This window comes from Pogoniulus pusillus, chromosome Z, assembly GCF_015220805.1.
Source record: "Pogoniulus pusillus isolate bPogPus1 chromosome Z, bPogPus1.pri, whole genome shotgun sequence".
Taxonomy (NCBI): Eukaryota; Metazoa; Chordata; class Aves; order Piciformes; family Lybiidae; genus Pogoniulus; species Pogoniulus pusillus.
Window position 1 is genome coordinate 1,493,011 of NC_087309.1, and position 21,434 is coordinate 1,514,444.

General features: G+C 49.4%; 1 protein-coding gene across 1 annotated transcript in view; it reads right to left on the reverse strand.

The window, feature by feature from the left end:
• Positions 1-515: 515 nt before the first annotated feature.
• ITGA2 (integrin subunit alpha 2) overlaps positions 516-21,434 on the reverse strand; it is a 105,978-nt gene continuing 85,059 nt past the window's right edge. Inside the window, exons 24-30 of the mRNA XM_064140669.1 lie at positions 17,317-17,419; positions 15,946-16,056; positions 14,559-14,663; positions 11,766-11,879; positions 8,683-8,772; positions 4,424-4,540; positions 516-2,086 (exon numbers count right to left, since the gene is read on the reverse strand). Of these exons, the coding sequence (XP_063996739.1) occupies positions 1,997-2,086; positions 4,424-4,540; positions 8,683-8,772; positions 11,766-11,879; positions 14,559-14,663; positions 15,946-16,056; positions 17,317-17,419 (730 nt within the window). The 3' untranslated portion in view covers positions 516-1,996. The remainder of the gene's footprint in view (positions 2,087-4,423; positions 4,541-8,682; positions 8,773-11,765; positions 11,880-14,558; positions 14,664-15,945; positions 16,057-17,316; positions 17,420-21,434) is intronic.

The window sequence follows — 21,434 nt, forward strand, 5'->3', positions numbered from 1 at the left end:
GAGAAATCCTGACTTCAGGCTCTGAATCATGGAATCATACAATCAGACAGGTTGGAAGAGAGCTCCAAGCTCATCCAGCCCAACCTAGCACCCAGCCCTGCCCAACCAACCAGACCATGGCACTAAGTGCCCCAGCCAGCCTTGGCTGCAACACCTCCAGCCACAGCCACTCCACCACCTCCCTGGGCAGCCCATTCCAGTTCCAATCACTCTCCAGCCTAGACCTGCCCTGGCACAGCTTTAGGCTGTGTCCCATTGTTCTGGTGCTGGCTGCCTGGCAGCAGAGCCCAACCCCACCTGGCTACAGCCTCCCTGCAGGCAGCTGCAGGCAGCAATGAGCTCTGCCCTGAGTCTCCTCTGCTGCAGGCTGCACACCCCCAGCTCCCTCAGCCTCTCCTCACAGGGCTGTGCTCCAGGCCCCTCCCCAGCCTTGCTGCCCTTCTCTGGGCACCTTCCAGCATCTCAACATCTCTCTGCAATGGAGGAGCCCAGAACTGGACACAGCACTCAAGGGGTGGCCTCAAACGAATAAGGCACATTTTAATGTTTCACTCCTCAGAGAGATCACCTTGAGCTGGGAGCAGTCTCACTTGCATGGCAGCATATATAAGGACAACACACAATTGCTTACAAGCGTAGCTGCCAGCCTGAAGAGACAAAGGCTAATTCCCCTCACTGCCACCAGCCTGGCAGCACAGACCTGGTTCAAAGTGAGGTTTCATTAAAACCAGGTGGTGTAACAGCATGGATAAACTTGAGGTGTGTAACCAACACCGAGTCACCTGAGCATGCTCAGAGCCCCTTCTGCTGCAGTACTTTGCTGTAGAGAACACAATTTAGCTTTGACAGGACATGAACATGTGGGACCAAATGAAACATGACAGGTAAGGAGCTCATACTCAACTATGGTCTCCCGGAGGGCACTGAGATGCTAAACAACAAGTACAGTAAACAGTTTACAGAGCCTACATCTTCACTGTCCTCTGTCCTAGCATGCACACTTCCTTGGTGGGTATCCCCTTTAGTTCACTTCATGATCTCAGCCTTGCAAAATTGCTCAGTACAGAATTACAGGCAAGTTCCTGACTGTCTCCCCCATTTCTGTCAAAAGCTAGACTGATGTCACAAGGCCTGCGAGCATAAAGCCTGCTGTAGCAGCAGTGGTAGTGCTTCTCGTTCTGAAATCTGACACCAGAGAGCCTGGTGTGATTATGAAATTAGCATTTTCTTCTCAGAGAGGAAGTGTGCAGAAGGTACTTCAGACAAAGCATTTGGCAGTGTTTCCCCCAAACAACATACTTCAGTAATTTAGCTGTGACCTTAGTGCAAGGAGTAGGGTGAACTTTTCGAGCAGTTTGCCCATCCAGTCATGCTGCTGCACCCAGATTATCTTCACATGCAGCTCCTATAGCTTAGTTAGGACAGAGGTTTGCTGGTGCAAATCATTTCTCTAAAACAATAAGGATGGAGCTAGTCAAGAAAAAAAAAAACTATTAGCTTTTTTTTCCCCCCTTGTCCCAGTCTGGAAGCAATATTCACCACACATTCATCATCAACTTAATAGAAAATGTCCTTTAGACATATGGTACTTGTCAACTGAATTACCGACTGATGCTTTTCCACAATAATCTGAAATAAATTGCTCTGTTTCACTCTGCAGTGCATCAGGAGAGGGGCTGCTGGCACAATATGTTACTGTAAACTCCGGACCTGCCAGTTCTAAGGGCTAAGTTTGTTTGAAAGGCAAAACTTTACAAGAAAAGGCACTATAAATCATCTCTGAAAACAAACAAAAACACAAAACAAACCCCAAACTGTCCTGCAGTTACTCTTATAATAGAGTAGAAACTATAAAACATTTTCATCTATAACAAGACACTTCAATTAAAAAGGTATAAATGTTACTAAGCTGTAAGGCACTCCAGCTGAAGGAACCACTGGATCGCAACTGCTGTTGGTGGCTCAGATCTCTCCTCATCCACGTAACTCATCGTCCTCAGTCTTTGTCCTTTGTGAGCTCTGTAACTTCATCGACGTCTTCGATGTCCTGCGTCATCTTCTCATACTGTCTCTTGAAGAAGCCAAGCTGTCACAGGCACGAAAGAAGAACACATGGCCTGGAGTCAGCCAGAGCTGCAATTCCTCGGTTAAGCTGAACAGTGAGGTGGCAGAGATGCAGATGTGTGCACACACCTAGAGTGTGATAGCAGAGATGCAGGTGTGTGCACACACCTAGAGTGTGATAGCAGAGATGCAGGTGTGTGTGCACACACCTAGAGTGTGATAGCAGAGATGCAGGTGTGTGTGCACACACCTAGAGTGTGATAGCAGAGATGCAGGTGTGTGTGCACACACCTAGAGTGTGATAGCAGAGATGCAGGTGTGTGCACACACCTAGAGTGTGATAGCAGAGATGCAGGTGTGTGTGCACACACCTAGAGTGTGATAGCAGAGATGCAGGTGTGTGTGCACACACCTAGAGTGTGATAGCAGAGATGCAGATGTGTGTGCACACACCTAGAGTGTGATAGCAGAGATGCAGGTGTGTGTGCACACACCTAGAGTGTGATAGCAGAGATGCAGGTGTGTGTGCAGACACCTAGAGTGTGATAGCAGAGATGCAGGTGTGTGTGCACACACCTAGAGTGTGATAGCAGAGATGCAGGTGTGTGTGCACACACCTAGAGTGTGATAGCAGAGATGCAGGTGTGTGTGCACACACCTAGAGTGTGATAGCAGAGATGCAGGTGTGTGTGCACACACCTAGAGTGTGATAGCAGAGATGCAGGTGTGTGTGCACACACCTAGAGTGTGATAGCAGAGATGCAGGTGTGTGTGCACACACCTAGAGTGTGATAGCAGAGATGCAGGTGTGTGTGCACACACCTAGAGTGATAGCAGAGATGCAGGTGTGTGTGCAGACACCTAGAGTGTGATAGCAGAGATGCAGGTGTGTGTGCACACACCTAGAGTGTGATAGCAGAGATGCAGATGTGTGTGCACACACCTAGAGTGTCTGAACAGTGTGATGGCAGAGGTGCAGATGTGTGCACACACCTAGAATGAACAGTGTGATGGCAGAGGTGCAGATGTGTGCACACACCTAGAATGAACAGTGTGATGGTAGAGGTGCAGATGTGTGTACACACACCTAGAATGAACAGTGTGATGGCAGAGGTGCAGATGTGTGCACACACCTAGAATGAACAGTGTGATGGTAGAGGTGCAGATGTGTGTACACACACCTAGAATGAACAGTGTGATGGCAGAGGTGCAGATGTGTGCACACACCTAGAATGAACAGTGTGATGGTAGAGGTGCAGATGTGTGTACACACACCTAGAATGAACAGTGTGATGGCAGAGGTGCAGATGTGTGTGCACACACCTAGAGTGAACAGTGTGATGGCAGAGGTGCAGATGTGTGTGCACACACCTAGAGTGAACAGTGTGATGGCAGAGGTGCAGATGTGTGCACACACCTAGAATGAACAGTGTGATGGTAGAGGTGCAGATGTGTGTACACACACCTAGAGTGAACAGTGTGATGGCAGAGGTGCAGATGTGTGTGCACACACCTAGAGTGAACAGTGTGATGGCAGAGGTGCAGATGTGTGTGCACACACCTAGAGTGAACAGTGTGATGGCAGAGGTGCAGATGTGTGTGCACACACCTAGAGTGAACAGTGTGGTGGCAGAGGTGCAGATGTGTGTGCACACACCTACAGTGTGGTGGCAGAGGTGCAGACATGTGTGCACACACTACACTGTTGGACCTGTAAGCAATTCCTGACTCTAAAATAGAACAGCTGTGCCTTAAGCTCCTGCCTGGTGCAACTAAATGCCACAATGGCCGTGCCAAGTAGCCAGTTGTCTCCGTGACAAGACACAGGCATCTCCATGTTGCCTTGGTGTGCCAAGGAGCCCAGCCAGCACCAGTGTCCTGGCCCATAACAATGTCCTTTGATCTCCTATTAATTTAGGTGGGTTTTTGTGAATGACTCTGCCCTTGCCTTTCCTTCTCTGTTTGCTTTTCAGTGCATATCCTCTTCCTCCTCTCATCTAATCCCCAGCATGGCCCACAGGGAATATCATGGGAGTTCAGAGCCCAGATGGAGAGTTAGGGAAAGAGGCATGCAGCATTGAAAGAAAAAACGTAAATGCCACAGCCCCTGGTTTGGACCACTGGAAACTCATTTATCACCTTTATGCTGCCAGTTTCTGTGGGGGCCAATTTCATCACTTTGTTTTGTAAAGCTCTTCCAAATTTTCCCATCAAGGGTGTCATGTCAGTGCAGCATTCTTCATGCCACCAAACTGCCTATGTGGTTTTGTGCAGGAGAGATTCTGTTTTCCAAAGCAAACAGCACAAATGTATTTATCCCTTTCTGCTTTTCTTCTTAAGCATATAAGCACCTACTTACTTTCCACAAAACAGCAACCAGTGCTAACAGCAGGAGGAGTCCAGCCAATATACTGCCAATCACAACGCCAACTGGTACCTCAGCTTTCTCATCTGGCTTCATGATGGTAACTGGGATCTGAAGGCAGAAATGGTGTGTTATGGGTTAACCTTAACTGGGCATGAAGCAGGAGTTGTAAACTAAATACTTCACTAATCAGGAACAGTTGAGCTGCACACACTCCAGATCAAGGACTGGAACGAGCCAGGCAATTACAGCCCTGTCACTGGTGTCTGCAGGTACCTGGCTGCTGGGCCATGGCACACAGCAGTGCCAGCTAAGGATTAGCAGCCCTGAAGGGAATAGCCTGGCAGAGAGCCTCACATGCTCACTACAGACTTCAGCTGCACCCTCTGCAGAACTGCTTCCAACTGGGTGTTGTCAGAGCCCTGTTATCAGTAGCTGGCAGCTATAGAAGGTACTAATACATGGGGGCCAGACTCTATCATGCACTCAGTGCACTTGTTGAAGTTTCTCCCCTGCTGCTGAGCAGGTACCCTCTGTCTCCTCTGCCTGCTTCTGAGAAACCACTAACACCTTGGCAGATCTCTGCGTGCTAATCTCTGTTCTGCTGAGTTAAATGCACGAATTTGCTGTAAAATGTACGGGTCAAACTGGAGTGTTTCTATGCTTCCTGAACTACAGACAGTACCAGAAAGCTCCCCAGAGCAGCACACAGTGCCTGGAAGTTAGTCTTCAGGTGCTACTCTATCTAGCTGGATTGCATCTGACCAAGTGTAGAGGTAACATATCACATAGCTGCTCAGGGCAACGCTGCTGTAATATTTATGAACTGTCAGATCTTTGGATTTCATCTCAGAACTACATGCATTTAGCACAAAGATTTTTTTTTTCCTTCCTGAAACATGATAACTTCTTAGTCATGTTGGTTTACTTTCTCAAGAGCTGCTTGCTCAGAGCATTTGTCTGGTGTAATTTAACCTTCAGCTTTCTGGGAAACTTGGCTGGGCTGACATCGCGGTGATTTAGGTCGCTCGGGCTGGAAGGCTGCAGTGTTGTGCTAGGTGTGGCTAGGTATATTCATTTCACTCAGGCAAATATGACTTTGTGTATTTTCTAACCAAATGGCCACCATGAAGATTATAGCAGGATAGCTTTCTGCTCTCCAGCTGGCAGACCTTTCAACCTGGAAAAAATCTGAAAGCTTTTACGCACATAGACACCTAAGCAGCTTCTCCCTGTAGCGTCGCTGGGCACTACTAACTCATCTGGCTACAGCAATCCAAACACCCAGTTTCACAGATATGTGCAGTTGGCCTGGTAATGCTTTCTCCAGCAGATGAACCATGAAGTGGCACCGTTGGAGAGGTAAACTGATAGCTAAGAACAAGTAAGTATCTTCCCTGAAGTCAAACTGTGGCTGGGATTCACTTCATGCGCCACTGTATCCACAGTGTAGTTCCTCGGCTTCAAGTGGAGAAGGACAGGCACTTTCACAGCCTAATTCACTCTGCATATGTCCAGGACCACTCTTAAGATGAGATGAATTGCATATAGGCTGGATGTTAGGAGGAGGTTCTTGCCAGAGAGAGTGATTGGCATTGGAATGGGCTGCCCAGGGAGGTGGTGGAGTCTCTGTGGCTGGAGGTGTTGAAGCCAAGCCTGGCTGGGGCACTTAGTGCCATGGTCTGGTTGACTGGATAGGGCTGGGTGCTAGGTTGGGCTGGCTGAGCTTGGAGCTCTCTTCCAACCTGCTGGATTCTATGATCTCAGGAATACCTGTTTTCTCTATAGGTTAGGGTTCATAGAACATCTGACTCTGTTTTGGATGACTAACACAGATACTGAGTTGGATGAATCCTGCCACCCTTATCTAAAACAACAGACTATGCAGGGAAACAAACTCAGATTGCTTGTGGCCCCAAGGAAGGGTTAAGGGCAAAGACGGGGCATGACTGCTGGCCTGCCAAGAAGTACATGCAGTGTTGAATCCTGCCTCCATCACTGACGTGCCAAGGCAAAGTGCCCTGAAAGAGAGCAAATCTCCACCAGCTGGCACATTCTCTAAGACTTCAAATGGGGCAAAAGGCTACTGCATAAGGATCAGGCTGCAAAGCCTCACCAAAGCCACCCTATTTCTTAACAGCCCTGTGACTTAATAGCACGTGTGCCCAGGTGGCAAACAGAGCCAATGGCACCCTGGGCTGGCTCAGGAGCAGTATGTCCAGTAGGACAAGGGAGGGTATTCTTCCCTTGTACTCAGCACTCACCTGTGTCCAGTTCTGGGCTCCTCAATTCAAGGGAGATGTTGAGGTGCTGCAAGGTGTTGAGAGAAGGGCAGCAAGGCTGGGGAGGGGCCTGGAGCAGAGCCCTGTGAGGAGAGGCTGAGGGAGCTGGGGGTGTGCAGCCTGCAGCAGAGGAGGCTCAGGGCAGAGCTCATTGCTGAATTATTAGAATCACAGAATCAGTCAGGGTGGGAAGGGACCACAAGGAGCAGACAGTTCCAACCCCCCTGCCATGCCCAGGGACACCCTACCCTAGAGCAGCCTGACCACAGCCTCAGCCAGCCTGGACTCAAACACCTCCAGCCATGGGGCCTCAACCACCTCCCTGGGCAACCCAGTCCAGCCTCTCACCACTCTCCTGCTCAACAACTTCCTCCTCACCTCCAGCCTCACTCTCCCCACCTCCAGCTTTGCTCCATTTCCCCCACTCCTGCCACTCCCTCACACACTCAAAAGTCCCTCCCCAGCTTTTTTGTAGCCCCTTTCAGATGCTGGCAGACCACAAGAAGGTCACCTGGGAGCCTCCTCTGCTCCAGCCTGCACAGCCCCATGTGCTCACAGCAGAGCTGCTGCAGCCTCTGAGCATCCTCCTGGCCCTGCTCTGGACACACTCCAGCATCTCCACATCTCTCTTGTCCCAGGGGCTCCAGAGCTGGATGCAGTACAGAGTCCTGTACTAATCTGGATTTTGGTCTTGACTGGCAGTTGTTTTAATGGATAAAATAGGCTGGCAAATGCTGTGAAAACAAGTCTAAACTTCTTGTGCTCCAAGGCGAAGAGTGTTCCTCTCTAGGTGTGACAACAGCACCATCCTTCAGATGTTGTTTGTTTGTATGTAGCAGATGCAGAGACCTTGGGGGAAGGATTCAGCACTCCTAAAGCAATTGTTTGGAGACTCCTCTTGAGATGAGCTGCGCCTATCCTGTCCACATGACAGCCATCCCAAAGGCAACAAATACTGCACATTCCTCAACAAATGAGGTTAAGTATATTTGCTGGAGAGCTGTGCCAAAGGCCTGTCACCACACATCGAACCGAACAGCTTAGAGAAATAAGATTGTAAATCAGACTTATAAAATGCAATTAATTCAGTTACAGAAAGAAATCCAAATTTTCATCTTTTCATGAATAGGAAGCTAAATGAATTTCAGAAGTTTCAGAGTTTTGCTAGTGTGGCCAGCAGGACAAGGGAGGCTCTTCTGCCCCTGTGCTCAGCACTGCTCAGGACACCCCTTGAGTGCTGTGTCCAGTTCTGGGCTCCTCCATTGCAGAGAGATGTTGAGGTGCTGGAAGGTGTTGAGAGAAGGGCAGCAAGGCTGGGGAGGGGCCTGGAGCACAGCCCTGTGAGGAGAGGCTGAGGGAGCTGGGGGTGTGCAGCCTGCAGCAGAGGAGACTCAGGGCAGAGCTCATTGCTGCCTGCAGCTGCCTGCAGGGAGGCTGTAGCCAGGTGGGGTTGGGCTCTGCTCCCAGGCAGCCAGCACCAGAAGAAGGGGACAGTGTCTCAAGCTGTGCCAGGGCAGGTCTAGGCTGGATCTGAGGAGGAAGTTGTTGTCAGAGAGAGTGATTGGCATTGGAATGGGCTGCCCAGGGAGGTGGTGGAGTCACTGTGCCTGAAGGTGTTGAAGCCAAGCCTGGCTGGGGCATTTAGTGCCATAGTCTGGTTGACTGGCTAGGGCTGGGTGCTAGGTTGGGCTGGGGGAGCTAGGAGCTCTCTTCCAACCTGCTTGATTCTGTGATTCTATGATTTGAGATCTAAAGATTCTAAGTAAGTGGTGTGCATGGCAGTTGGCTGAAATTAGAACATTTTCAGTTACCTGGGGGGGGTGGGGGTTGTAGATAGCCAACAGGATAGATTAGTTCAACATAATACATTCTCACCAGAGTTTGCACTCCTAAAGGACACTGAAAGTTAAATATTGCCACCTTAAAACAGGAAAAGAGAAGTTACAAAAAGTACACTTTTCTGTCACTTACAGTTAGGGTATCCTCTCCAACCACAAATAACTCAGGGTTATGTGTATCAATCTTTGCCTTTGCAGAGAGCTGTAGTGTCTGGAAAGTTCCCTGAAAGAGAAGATTAAAATCACCTGTAATGCTCTGTCAGAGACCAAACTGATTACAGAACACAGACATCTTACAATAGTATCCTGCCTTTGAAATGAGGACTTCAGAACCAGGGTGGGAAAAACCACATGAAGAAAATGTAAATGACCTTTTTCTTTGTCCCAGGCCATGTGCCCAAGGAAGCAAAAAGGCACTAGCAATTCAGAGTTAATTCTGCTGTTCTTAGTAACCAGGAATGACACTGCAGAACTGTTTTTTCCTTCAACATATAGCTCAAGCCAAGCAGGAGGAGTTAATTATACATCGATTTTTACAGTTAAAGCTGTCACTGCTGCTAGCAGGGAAGAGATGGGGGAGACAGCAGTGAGAAAGGAGTGCTCAGCAACACAAGACAGATGGGAATGTATCTCTGGCCTTTGAACGAAATGGAAACTGGATGTTCTTTCCCTTTCCCCCACTACTGACCTCCATCCAATGCTTCTGTTTTTTCCCTATCTATTTTTCCCTATCAATATCTGTTCCTCTTCACTGCTCACATTCTAACATCATTCGGTCAGCTTAAATGAAGATGAAAAAAAGCTGAAAAGAGACCTTGTGCCAGATCCCATTTCCCTCTGTACATGTGGAGAGGAGGGGAGCATGGCTCTGTAGACACTGCCAGCTCACTGCTGCAGCTCTTCCTGAGTGGCAGGCACAGAGACTCCTTCCCACAGCACCACGAGGAATGGCCTAAGGTTCACAGGAGCATGGGGCACTCACCAGCTGTTCCAAATGCAGTGCCTCCTGACACTATGCTTCCAAAGCCTTTTCTTTGTGGCAGGGCTAGGCATGGCAGGCTTGACACAGGGAACATGAGGCTGGTAAAGGGCCTGGAGCACAGCCCTGTGAGGAGAGGCTGAGGGAGCTGGGGGTGTGCAGCCTGCAGCAGAGGAGGCTCAGGGCAGAGCTGATTGCTGCCTGCAGCTCCCTGAAGGGAGGCTGTAGCCAAGCAGGGTTGGTCTCTGCTACCAGACAGCCAGCATCAGAACAAGGGGACACAGCCTCAAGCTGTGCCAGGGCAGGTCTAGGCTGGATGTTGTTAGGAAGTTGTTGTCAGAGAGAGTGATTGGCATTGGAATGGGCTGCCCAGGGAGGTGGTGGAGTGGCTGTGGCTGGAGGTGTTGAAGCCAAGCCTGGCTGGGGCACTTAGTGCCATGGTCTGGTTGGTTGGGCAGGGCTGGGTGCTAGGTTGGGCTGGCTGAGCTTGGAGCTCTATTCTAACCTTGGGTGAGTCTGTGATTCTATGAACTGTGGCTCCACAGCAGCTGACACACACTGCACCGGCCAGCCCTGCACCATGCAGCTACCGCACACCTGCACCGCGGCCACCTGCCCCTCTGGTCTGTGCTGCACTCCCACATGTTTAGCAGCCTGCCTGAGCACCTTGTTAACTCCTAAGCATAGCCTACTGTGCTTTGTTGAGCAGAAGTGGGTAAGCCTGCTCTCCCTTTCTTGCACAGTGGCTGACTGCACTAAGCAGGCTGACTGTGTGTGATAGTGCTTGCAAGATGGTTTGCACTGAGCCCTTAGAGGCAAACAGAGAACAACAAAACAGGAGAGCACAACGGTGACGTCACTGTTCCTTCTCATCACAGTGATAAACAAACTACTTCTACTCACTTTCCTGAGAGGGTAGCAACCTTCTGTTCAGGCCTCCACCTTCTGCTTACCTGAGTGCTCTGGTCTTGATCAAGCTCACTTGAGAAATACAAACTTTGAGAGCAGACAGATGTCTTCCTTCATACATTTGCGTAAGGATCTTGCATACCAAGCTAACCTTCCAAGAGCTGAATGCTTAAGGCCAAGGGCTGCCCTGCTGCCAAATGTCAATACCTGCAGTAAGACCTGCCAGGCACCCTAAAGAGGCTGCGTCACCTTCCTGATGTTCTAGGCATGCCTGGGGCTCCTCAGACACTTTGGCTGGTTGCCTATCTAAGAAGCAAACATGCTGTCGTTCCAAATGTCTGTTCACACAGGATAAGCTATGTGCTGGAGGAAAGAGGGTGATTTGAAATGGGAAAGTCATGCTATCATTGATGGGTATTCCTAAGCGTCCTGTAGGTCTTTAAAACAAGGACTATTTTCTTGACATCAACTCTTTTTTCCCCCACACCTTCTCCCTCAAATACAACTGGCAGCACTAGAAGGCTTTTAAGTACTTTGGTGTGACCCAAAATTATCACTACATAGGCTGTGATGTTCGAAAGCTAAAAAAGCAACATTATTTTCCAGGTGATGAAGACACTCCACTGTCCTGTGTTGACTTTTGTGGAAACTGTAGTTGTCCTGAATGAATTTAACAGGCATGGCAAAGGTGTTTTCCAGATGTGAAGATGCATTTTCTTATGTTCTGTGCTGGACTGAAGGCTGCAGCAGCTCTGCTATGAGGACAGTACACCAGAGATGGGGCTCTGCAGCGTGCAGAAGAGAAGGCTTCCAGGAGACCATGGAGTGGCCTTCAGGTATCTGAAGGGGGCTAAAGGAGGGCTGGGGAGGTACTAATGACAAGGTCTGGTAACGACAGGAGGAGGAGGAATGGGTTTGAACTGGCAGAGGGGAGACTGAAACTGGATGTTAGGAAAGGGTTCTTTGCAGTGAGGGTGGTGAGACACTGGCACAGGTTGCCCAGGGAGGTTGTGGAGCACAGAAGCACCCAATGTGATCAAAGACCACATTGGGTGCTTCTGTGCTCCACAACCTCCCTGGGGGTGTTCAGGATGAGGTTGGATGAGGTCTTCAGCAACCTGCTCTAGTGGGAGGTGTCCCTGCCTATATCAGGGGGGTTGGAACTGGCTGAGCTTTGAGCTCCCTTCCAACCTAAACCACTCTATGATTTAACCCTTGAGTACTTTTATATCCAAGTTTAGGATACACAGACAGCAACATAAAGCAAAGGAAGGTCTTTCCAGATTGGAAGGTCTCTGTTTTGAGTATGAAATACAGCTGACACTTACAGCATCAAAGGTTCCATTCCAGATTCGGGTGGACACGTTCACAAAGTACTCTGCCCTCAGGGTAACATCTTCCAGTTTGCAGGTGATGGTGCTGCACTTCACATTCTCACAGTTCTTCCAGGGGAGAACAGCCAGGACAGGCAACAGCATGCATTAAAAACACACTTCATCAATGCTCAAACCACAGGACTTTCAGCTCTTGCCTGTGCCATTCTGTGCAGTTTAAGGGCTTGCAGGTGTGAAGGGCATGAGCCTCTTCTTCTACCTAAGGCAGAGGCAGTATGCGCGAGAACACCCTCAGGTTGCACCCCTGCGCTGTGAGTGAAGAGTGCCACCTCTGCCACAGCTGTTCCTGCAAGTACAGAACTGGGCTCTGAGATGGTTTGAATGTTATCTGCCCCCCTATACTTAAGAAAATCACCCAGACTAGACTCAGCTGGCTGGAAGTTAAGGAGTGAAGTTATATTTACAGATCAGAACAACTCGGAAGCAGACACATACCACACGGCAGGCTTCAATACCGTGGGTATCAGAGATGGGGAGAAAGCCTAACATAAGCAAGTTCCAAATCCAGATCCAATTCATTTACTGCACCCCAAGCATGGGCTATATACTTTCTATCAGAAGGCTACACAACAGGATTACAAATCACATCAGACTCTAACTGGCTACACACACTTGCATTAGGACTACGTTAGGATTGCACAGTAATTAGCGTAGACATTCTTCACATTCTCTCAGTAACTCATACGTTGTGTCCAGGCAATTCTGCCAGCAGAGACAGGTGAAAACCACAGACTCCAGACTTACATTTGTTTATATTTGTTACACCATTCTCTAAGGCCATTCCAGCCCTCTAGCAGTACTTCTGAACTCGTGCACACTCACCTGTCCCTGGCTTAAGCTCCATTGTACAATATTCCAATAGCTGGATCACAGTCAGACAATTCTATCAAATCACTGCATTTGATATCACTATATCCAACAATATCATCACAGAATCACAGAACCAAGCAGGTTGGAAGAGAGCTCCAAGCTCATCCAGCCCAACCTAGCACCCAGCCCTGCCCAACCAACCAGACCATGGCACTAAGTGCCCCAGCCAGGCTTGGCTGCAACACCTCCAGGCACAGCCACTCCACCACCTCCCTGGGCAGCCCATTCCAGTGCCAATCACTCTCTCTGACAACAACTTCCTAACAACATCCAGCCTAGACCTGCCCTGGCACAGCTTGAGACTGTGTCCCCTTCTTCTGGTGCTGGCTGCCTGGCAGCAGAGCCCAACCCCACCTGGCTACAGCCTCCCTGCAGGCAGCTGCAGACAGCAAAGAGCTCTGCCCTGAGCCTCCTCTGCTGCAGGCTGCACACCCCCAGCTCCCTCAGCCTCTCCTCACAGGGCTGTGCTCCAGGCCCCTCCCCAGCCTTGCTGCCCTTCTCTCAACACCTTCCAGCACCTCAACATCTCTCCTGAACTGAGGAGCCCAGAACTGGACACAGCACTGCAGGGGTGTCCTGAGCAGTGCTGAGCACAGGGGCAGAAGAACCTCCCTTGTCCTGCTGCCCACACTGCTCCTGATGCAGGCCAGGATGCCATTGGCTCTGCTGCCCACCTGGGCACTGCTGCCTCCTCTGCAGCTCCCCTCTCCCAGCACCTCCAGGTCCTTCTCTGCCTGGCTGCTCTCAGCCACTCTGTCCCCAGCCTGTAGTGCTGCTTGGGGTTGTTGTGGCCAAAGTGCAGAACCCTGCCCTTGGCCTTGTTCAGTCTCATCCCATTGGCCTCTGCCCACCCATCCAGCCTGGCCAGGTGCCTCTGCAGGGCTCTCCTACCCTACCACAGCTCCACAGCTGCTCCTAGCTTGGTGTCATCTGCAAACTCACTGATGCTGGATATAGTTATATACGAGTTACAAGTAATACAGAAACACAATGTCCCTCACAGGAACAGAGACCACAGGAGGGTCACAACCCAAACTCCCTCTGCCCCTCCTGCCTGCTTTCCCTCCCTTCAGAAAGAACCAGATCAACCCACATATATCCCTATCTATATTGCAACCAGTTGTGTTTCTCAGCAGAAGAATGAGTGATACAGGGGACTGTTGGGGGTTTTCTTTCTTCTCACAGTGAAGGATTTACTTTCTCTCAATAAAATACTCCAGTTAGCCTCAAACCAGCACACTAAGGATCAGCTTTGCACCTGTGCTGGTTTGAGGCTAACTGGAATATCTTAATATTAATATGTATTAATTAATATTTTAATGAGAAAAAAATAGATCATTGGCTGTGAAAAGAAAGTAACAGTGGTGTCTACATTACCTACTGGTTTTGCTCATGGACATCATAAACAAGAAACCATTTCAAAGATAGGCAGTCTCTGCCTCCTTCACTATCTCTGCCTGAAGCTACATAACTCAAACTAATCATCCTTCTTCTAACACCTTCTGCTGACCTTTTGCAGCTCACCCTGCACCTAAAGGGGATCCTGAGATAAGGCAGGGGGTTTGGAAAGGGGGAGGAAGGAGGGAGTTTGTTTTGAAAGGCCTCCTGGGAGGCTCTGCTGGTCAGGAGGGGGTTTGTATCTCTGTATTACTTTTAATTTGTATATTACTGTACATACCTGCAAACATCTGTGTATCTTGTGTGTCAACATATATATATGCTTGTAAATGGTGCCATGCTATAAATACAGCTTCCTTAACTTCCAGCCAGCTGAGTTGATGTGGGGGGGGATGGGTTAACTCCCACACCTGCACAGCACTCCTCTCCTGTGGTACTGCAGCTGTGAGTCTCACTTACCAGTTCTTTGGAGGCTCTGAAGTTCTCCTTCGTGAAAGAGGCAGAATAAGGTCTTTGGCCTATTTTCAGTGGATTTATCTGAGCTTGACAAGTAACACCTCTGGCCTAGGAAAGAGGGCAGGAATGAAACTGGATGATGTGATACTCAGGAATTCATAGTGTGTATTTCTGGGATGTGTTTCAGGTGGCTGTGAAAGGCTGAACTGTGAATTATAAAACACTGAGTACTGTAGGAAACTAAGGGATTGTATGTGATCTTGGTCTAAATTGAACAGCTCTTATTGTCCTTTTTTTCCCCAGCCTAGATAGACCTGAAGGGTTTGTCCTGATGTGAAAATTCAATTTTTAATATTTGTGAAAGCCTAAATCCTCTCTCTTGTTCATCAGCAGAGACAAAGATTGCATGGTCTCTCCCTAATCAGCAAAGATAAAGGTTGCCTTTGTTAACCTCCTGGGCTCAGAGGAGGTGCTTGGCCAAAAGCTCAGCCATGGAAACCAACAGACAGTGCCTTGGAGGAAATTCCTGGACCTCAGCCTGGCTGGAATGCCCAAGATGTGCACATCCTATGTCAGCTACCCCAAAGAGAAAAGGCTTCTGTGTACTCGGTGTATGGACAGGCAAGAAGCACAGGGAGGAGGTGGAGGCCCTCCCAGGTGCTGCCACTGGAGCCCTGCGAATGCAGGAATACACAGGGAGATTTCCTGGGGAGCTGCACCTGGACACCCATCTAAAACACTGTATAAAAAGACCTGAGCAATGCTGCCAAAGGGTGGACCTCCAGGTGTGCACCTCCACCAGAGCACCACCAGAGCCGCACCTCCACCAGAAGAACACCCCGGGCCACCCACCCATCTCTCTCTCCCCCCAGTCTGCAGCTGATGGTAATATAATCCCTGCTCTTTTCCTTCCCTGCCTCTTCTCTTTTTCTCTGTTGTTCTCATTATCTCTCCCCCCTTCTCTCTCTCCCTCTGTTTTGTTCAACTTTATCCTTTAATAAATAGCTCTGTGGTGCTCTCTGGTCTCGCTCGCACCTTCATTTCACAACATGGAAATCTGTAAGAACAGATCTTGCTCCTCTGGACAGAGATATTGTTAATCCCTTTCCTCTGGACCTTGACAACTCTTCAGAGGACCCTGGAGAAGGAACTAGCTGAAGAGTTTCAGAGTCACATGAAGTTAGCTGCTGACTGTAAAGCTAACCCACACAGGCCAAGTAACAGGACAAGTGCAGTGCTGACATCATGGTCCTTCCCCTTTTCTTTGTAAGGAGCAAGGAGATCCTCTGAATCTCAGCCACACTATGAAGAAGTTGCTGATGTACCTGATGACTACAGTGCTGATTAAACCCCAGAACACAGCAGGTATTTAGGTAATTCAGTGCTTCACCTGATCTGTGGTGACTTCAGTGAGGTACATCAGTGGGTTATCTTTGCTGGTCAGTTCTGGAAGATAGATATTTACAGATGCCATCTTTACTGGAATAATTCCTGTAGTTACCTGCAAAGAAGTAACTCACAATGAATGCAAGCAGCTATACTTACAGATGCATAAGTTGTTTGATATAGCAAGAAAATCAGAAATGGTGGATGAGTGTGCAAGAAACCAACTCATTCTTGCACAAAGGCTTTTTTTATACTAAGGCACCAGAATGTCAATGATATTTTGCCAACAGTCAAGAAAAAAAAATGTACTAGCTAGCTTCAGGTCCCTGTCTGCTTCCCCAGCAAAGCTTGTATTAGCTCCATGAAACACAGTTTGGAAACAAAACCTATCCTGCCACAGCCAGTGGGCCTGCTGGCCAGCTGTGGCTGTTTCAGCTGTTTTTCTAGCTCAGACATGGGGGAGAGGACAACGTTACAGGGACAGGCCATAGAATGGCAACAATGGATAAGCTGATATCAGTTCATTGGAGCATCAAAGGCTTTATGCCAAGAAGCACAGCTTGTTCTTTCCCTTTTGCTGGCTTCTGCTGCTTGAGCTGTGCCAGCCTATCTTCCCTGGCTGCTGTTTTGGCTGCTGCTGCTTCGCCGCCGCTCGACCCCTTCCCCATCTCCCTTAAGGTTATTCTGTTTTTCTTTCTTCTCTAGTAGTTATCTCTCTTCACACTGTTATACTTACACTATAAGAAATACAATTTCATCTTTCCCTGACTCTCAGAAAAAAAGTCTGTGTTGTGGTGAGTTTATTCTCCCGGGGGAGGGATCCACCCTGACCCGGGACACCAGCCCCTTCCAGTAGCAGCTACAGTCATGAAAGCAGAACACAGTCTGAGTTTTCTCCACGTAGCATATTTGGATCCAGTTTTTTTCTGAGTTACATAATAAATGCTGTGATCTGGCTACTTCTTCTACCTGGTTTGGGCACTTAACCCTTGCTGAACTTCCAAGTTTCAAAGTCGAGGCCTGCAAAGACTTGTTTTCTGTTATCAAGGTGGCAGAAGACAAATATCCCCCATGAAAAAGCAGTCTTAACTGGCCTAAAGTTAAGCATTAATCATCTCCTGGAAACATAAACAGTACAGGGCCCATTCCCCCATCCCACTTGTGAAAAAGTGCAGATTTCATCCTTACCCTCATAAAGACTGCAAGCATGTATCCTCCAGCTATTTGCAGGGGGGAATATTCACTTGACTGATTCAAAAGCATCAGAATCAGACACTGAAACCAGGAAATGTTTTTATTCAGCTACACTTTGAGACCTGGCTACAAAAGGGAGGTGAGACAGCTTCTTAAACCAGATCCAGAAACATTCACTAACCTTAACTGAGAAGTTGAATGTGGGGCCAATATCTTCCAAATCATTCACAGTGGAAGGAATGTTATGACCAGAGTAGACTTCATAGAAGTTGACACTAGCAAGCCTAGGTAACAACCAGAAAACAGCAAGTTGCAATGTGATAGATCTGAAAGCATCTAACTGGACTTAAGCTTCATCAAACAGGTCAGAAGTACAGTCAGAGGACAAAAAACAGTTGCTGAGTTGCTTGTACTGCTGCTTAAATGCTACAAAGTCAGTGAGCAAAATGCATGGTGTGCTGAAGCCCAGAGGTGGAGTGAATGTATGAAGGAGGACTGGATTAGATGCAGAACGGTCCTGTTCAATATCTTTATTGATGATCTGGACCAGGGGATTGAGTCCTGCATCAGTGAGTTTGCAGATGACACCAAGCTGGGAGCAGCTGTGGAGCTGTTGGAGGGTAGGAGAACCCTGCAGAGGGACCTGGCCAGGCTGGATGGGTGGGCAGAGGCTAAGGGGATGAGATTGGACAAGGCAAAGGGCAGGGTTCTGCACCTTGGCCACAACAGCCCCAAGCAGCACTACAGGCTGGGGACAGAGTGGCTGAGAGCAGCCAGGCAGAGAGGGAGCTGGGGGTGGTGGGAGAGAGGAGCTGAAGAGGAGGCAGCAGTGTCCAGGTGGGCAGCAGAGCCAATGGCATCCTGGGCTGGCTGAGGAGCAGTGTGGGCAGCAGGACAAGGGAGGCTCTTGTGCCCCTGTGCTCAGCACTGTCAGGACACCTCTGGAGTGCTGTGTCCAATTCTGGGCTCCTCCATTCAAGAGAGATTTGAGGTGCTGGAAGGTGTTGAGAGGAGGGCAGCAAGGCTGGGGAGGGGCCTGGAGCACAGCCCTGTGAGGAGAGGCTGAGGGAGCTGGGGGTGTGCAGCCTGCAGCAGAGGAGGCTCAGGGCAGAGCTCATTGCTGCCTGCAGCTGCCTGCAGGGAGGCTGTGGCCAGGTGGGGTTGGGCTCTGCTGCCAGGCAGCCAGCACCAGAACAAGGGGACACAGCCTGAAGCTGTGCCAGGGCAGGTCTAGGCTGGATGTTAGGAGGAAGTTGTTGTCAGAGAGAGTGATTGGCATTGGAATGGGCTGCCCAGGGAGGTGGTGGAGTCGTCTGGGCTGCACTGACACTGCAGGCTCCTGTTGAGCTTTTCACCACCCTAGACCCCCAGGGCCTTTTCCTCAGGGCTGCTCTCAGCCATACTGATTGTTAATATTGCATAATTCATAACACACACCCACAGTCCTGCATCCCTACAACCACTGGCTCTACAGTCAGTATATGCCCCTTCCACTTGTCTCTCTGCTCCCAGGAAGGATGCCCAGGTTCTTATTTCCTGCAGAGCAGAGGGGCCTGGTTGTCAGCCTTGATGATGCTGACAGTTAGGTCCAAACCAGCTGGGTCTGCCAAGCTGGCTTTTTGTGCTGCATCACAAATGCTTTTGGTATGGGAGTAGGGAGGCATGGTAGGGAGGAGGCATTAAGGACTGTGGAATTGAGGCCTGGTTTGGGGTAGGCTTTGGAAAGTTCTAGCCTAATGAGATGGTGTGCTGGTTTGAGGTTAACTGGAATACTTTAATGAGAGAAACTGGATCATTGGCTGTGAAAAGAAAATAATAGTGATGTCTACATCCCTCACTGGTTCTGCTGAGGGACATGAAAACAAGAAATAGAGTCAGTCAGTCCCTGCTGCTGCTTGCAGTATTATCTATCTCTGCCTGAAGCTGTGTAACCCAAACTAATCATTCTCCTTCTAACTCCTTACCTGTCAGTCTCACCCCTGCAGGTCAGGCTTCTGATATAAGGGAGGGGGTGGGGGGAAAAAAAAGGAGAGGAATTGGCTTGGAGCCCTCCTGGGTGGCTTCTGCTGTTCAGAAGGGGGTTTGAATTTCTGTATTACTTTTAACTTGCATGTCATTGTTTATAGTTGTGTATATCTGTATCTATGGTGTACAAATGCTTGTACACTTGTGCCACACTGTGAAACATAGCTTCATTCCCTAACCTCCAGCAGCTGAGTTAGGCTGGTGAATCCTGGGGAGGGGGGAGGGAACTCCCAAACTACCACAGGTCTGGAAGGCCAGGGCACAGAACTGGGCCAAGGCTGGACTTGAATTTGTGTATTTTACATGCTTTGAATCATAGAATCAAGCAGGTTGGAAGAGACCCTTTAGTGGAGGGCCTGCAGGCATGAAAATAGGCTTATTTATGCCTTGCCCTGCCTGGACATGTTTTTCTGCCCAAACCAGAGGTAGACATATTAAATGGACAAAGGGGACAATAGCCCTGGTGCCATACAGTCTGGCCTGCCCAGGACCCCTGTTTGCAAACATGTTGTGTGAGCCCCACACGCCCAGCTCATGCTGCCTAGTGCTCGGCCCATGTGATCCCCATATTTGGAGAGCACCGGCCTGTGGCATTTGCCTGTTACGGTAAGGTTTGGCTGACTGCCAACCTGATTGGTCATCCTAGTGGCCAAGGGGCCATTAATCTCTGCCCACACTCAATAACTAGGGGTGCACAGGTAAACAACGTGCTTGGACTCCCCTGCATAGCTTGGACTCTCCCGATGGCTTGGACTCCCCTGCCTGCGCACTCACTTGCAGAGCTCACCTAAGCCTGCCTATGTATATGTGGAGCTCACAGTCTCCCAGCAGCCATGCACACATTGCACGCCTGCTGCCTATCATTGCCTGGTAAGCACCATTGCCACCGAGTTACCAGGAAGCAGACTCCACTTGTCTGCACATGATCAGCCTGAGTAGCCAGCATTACATCATGCTCAGACAGCACAGCATCCTGCCTCTGCACCTGAGACCCTGCCTGCCTAAGAATCCCTGGACAGAGCATCCAGGGGAAGCCAGCAGACAAGGGCAGAGATTCCATCCATCGCTAGGAGAACAAGGTCAGATTCATCCTTTCCCCTGAAGCTGGGAGGATTCCAGCCTCAAAGTCCATGGGCAAAGCTCCCCTGAAATTTGGACACTGGCATAGGCTGTGACATAGCCCCGGAGGGTGATTGATAATTAGTAAGAGTTGTAAGCGAATGCTTTAATGCCTCTGCAATTTCTGTTGCCTCTGCCATAGAGCAGAAAGAGCTTTCAGCCCACTCTGCTGGGTGAAGAGCATATAGGCCCCAACCAGTATTTGCCGCAGGGAAACTTCTCTCTCTGTTTATAGTTTGAATGTTTGCTAGTTGTTAACAAGTTACTGTAGATACTAGTCCTAGAATGTTTTCATAACCATGTACAATCTTCTAAACATTAACATACAGTGGCTGGGGGTGGCAGAGTTCAGAATACTGAGCTTAAAAAAAATATATTTTTATAGAATATTATCTCACACCAATTAATTTCTGCCCTCCGCCCAACCCGGCGTAGGCGGCAGAGTACCCCTCCGCAACAGAGCTCCAAGCTCACCCAGCCCAACCTAGCACCCAGCCCTGGCCAGTCAACCAGACCATGGCACTAAGTGCCCCAGCCAGGGTCTGCTTCAACACCTCCAGGCACAGTGACTCCACCACCTCCCTGGGCAGCCCCTGCTCACCACCGTTTCACTGCAGCTTGTGAGCTGCTTCACCATTTAGACTTTCCAATAATCCTCTGATCCACAGAGTGTTTCCTTTTGCCCCTTCTGGAGCGACAGAGCAATCTGCCTGCTCATTAAAGCAGACACCAAGTGATCAACTGCAACTGTACACAGTTCACTGTAGAAATTCACTGCTTTTGCTGATGAGAGCTAACTTCAGACAGCCTGACCCCAGAGTCAAACGAGTGTCATAGAATCATAGAATCAACCAGGTTGGAAGAGACCTCCAAGATCATCCATCCCAACCTAGCACCCAGCCCTATCCAGTCAACCAGACCATGGCACTAAGTGCCTCAGCCAGTCTCCTCTTGAACACCTCCAGGGACGGTGACTCCACCACCTCCCTGGGCAGCCCATTCCAATGCCAATCTCTCTCTCTGACAACAACTTCCTCCTCACATCCAGCCTATACTTCCCCCAGCACAACTTGAGGCTGTGTCCCCTTGTTCTATTGCTGGTTGCCTGGGAGAAGAGCCCAACCCCTACCTGGCTACAATGTCCCTTCAGGTAGG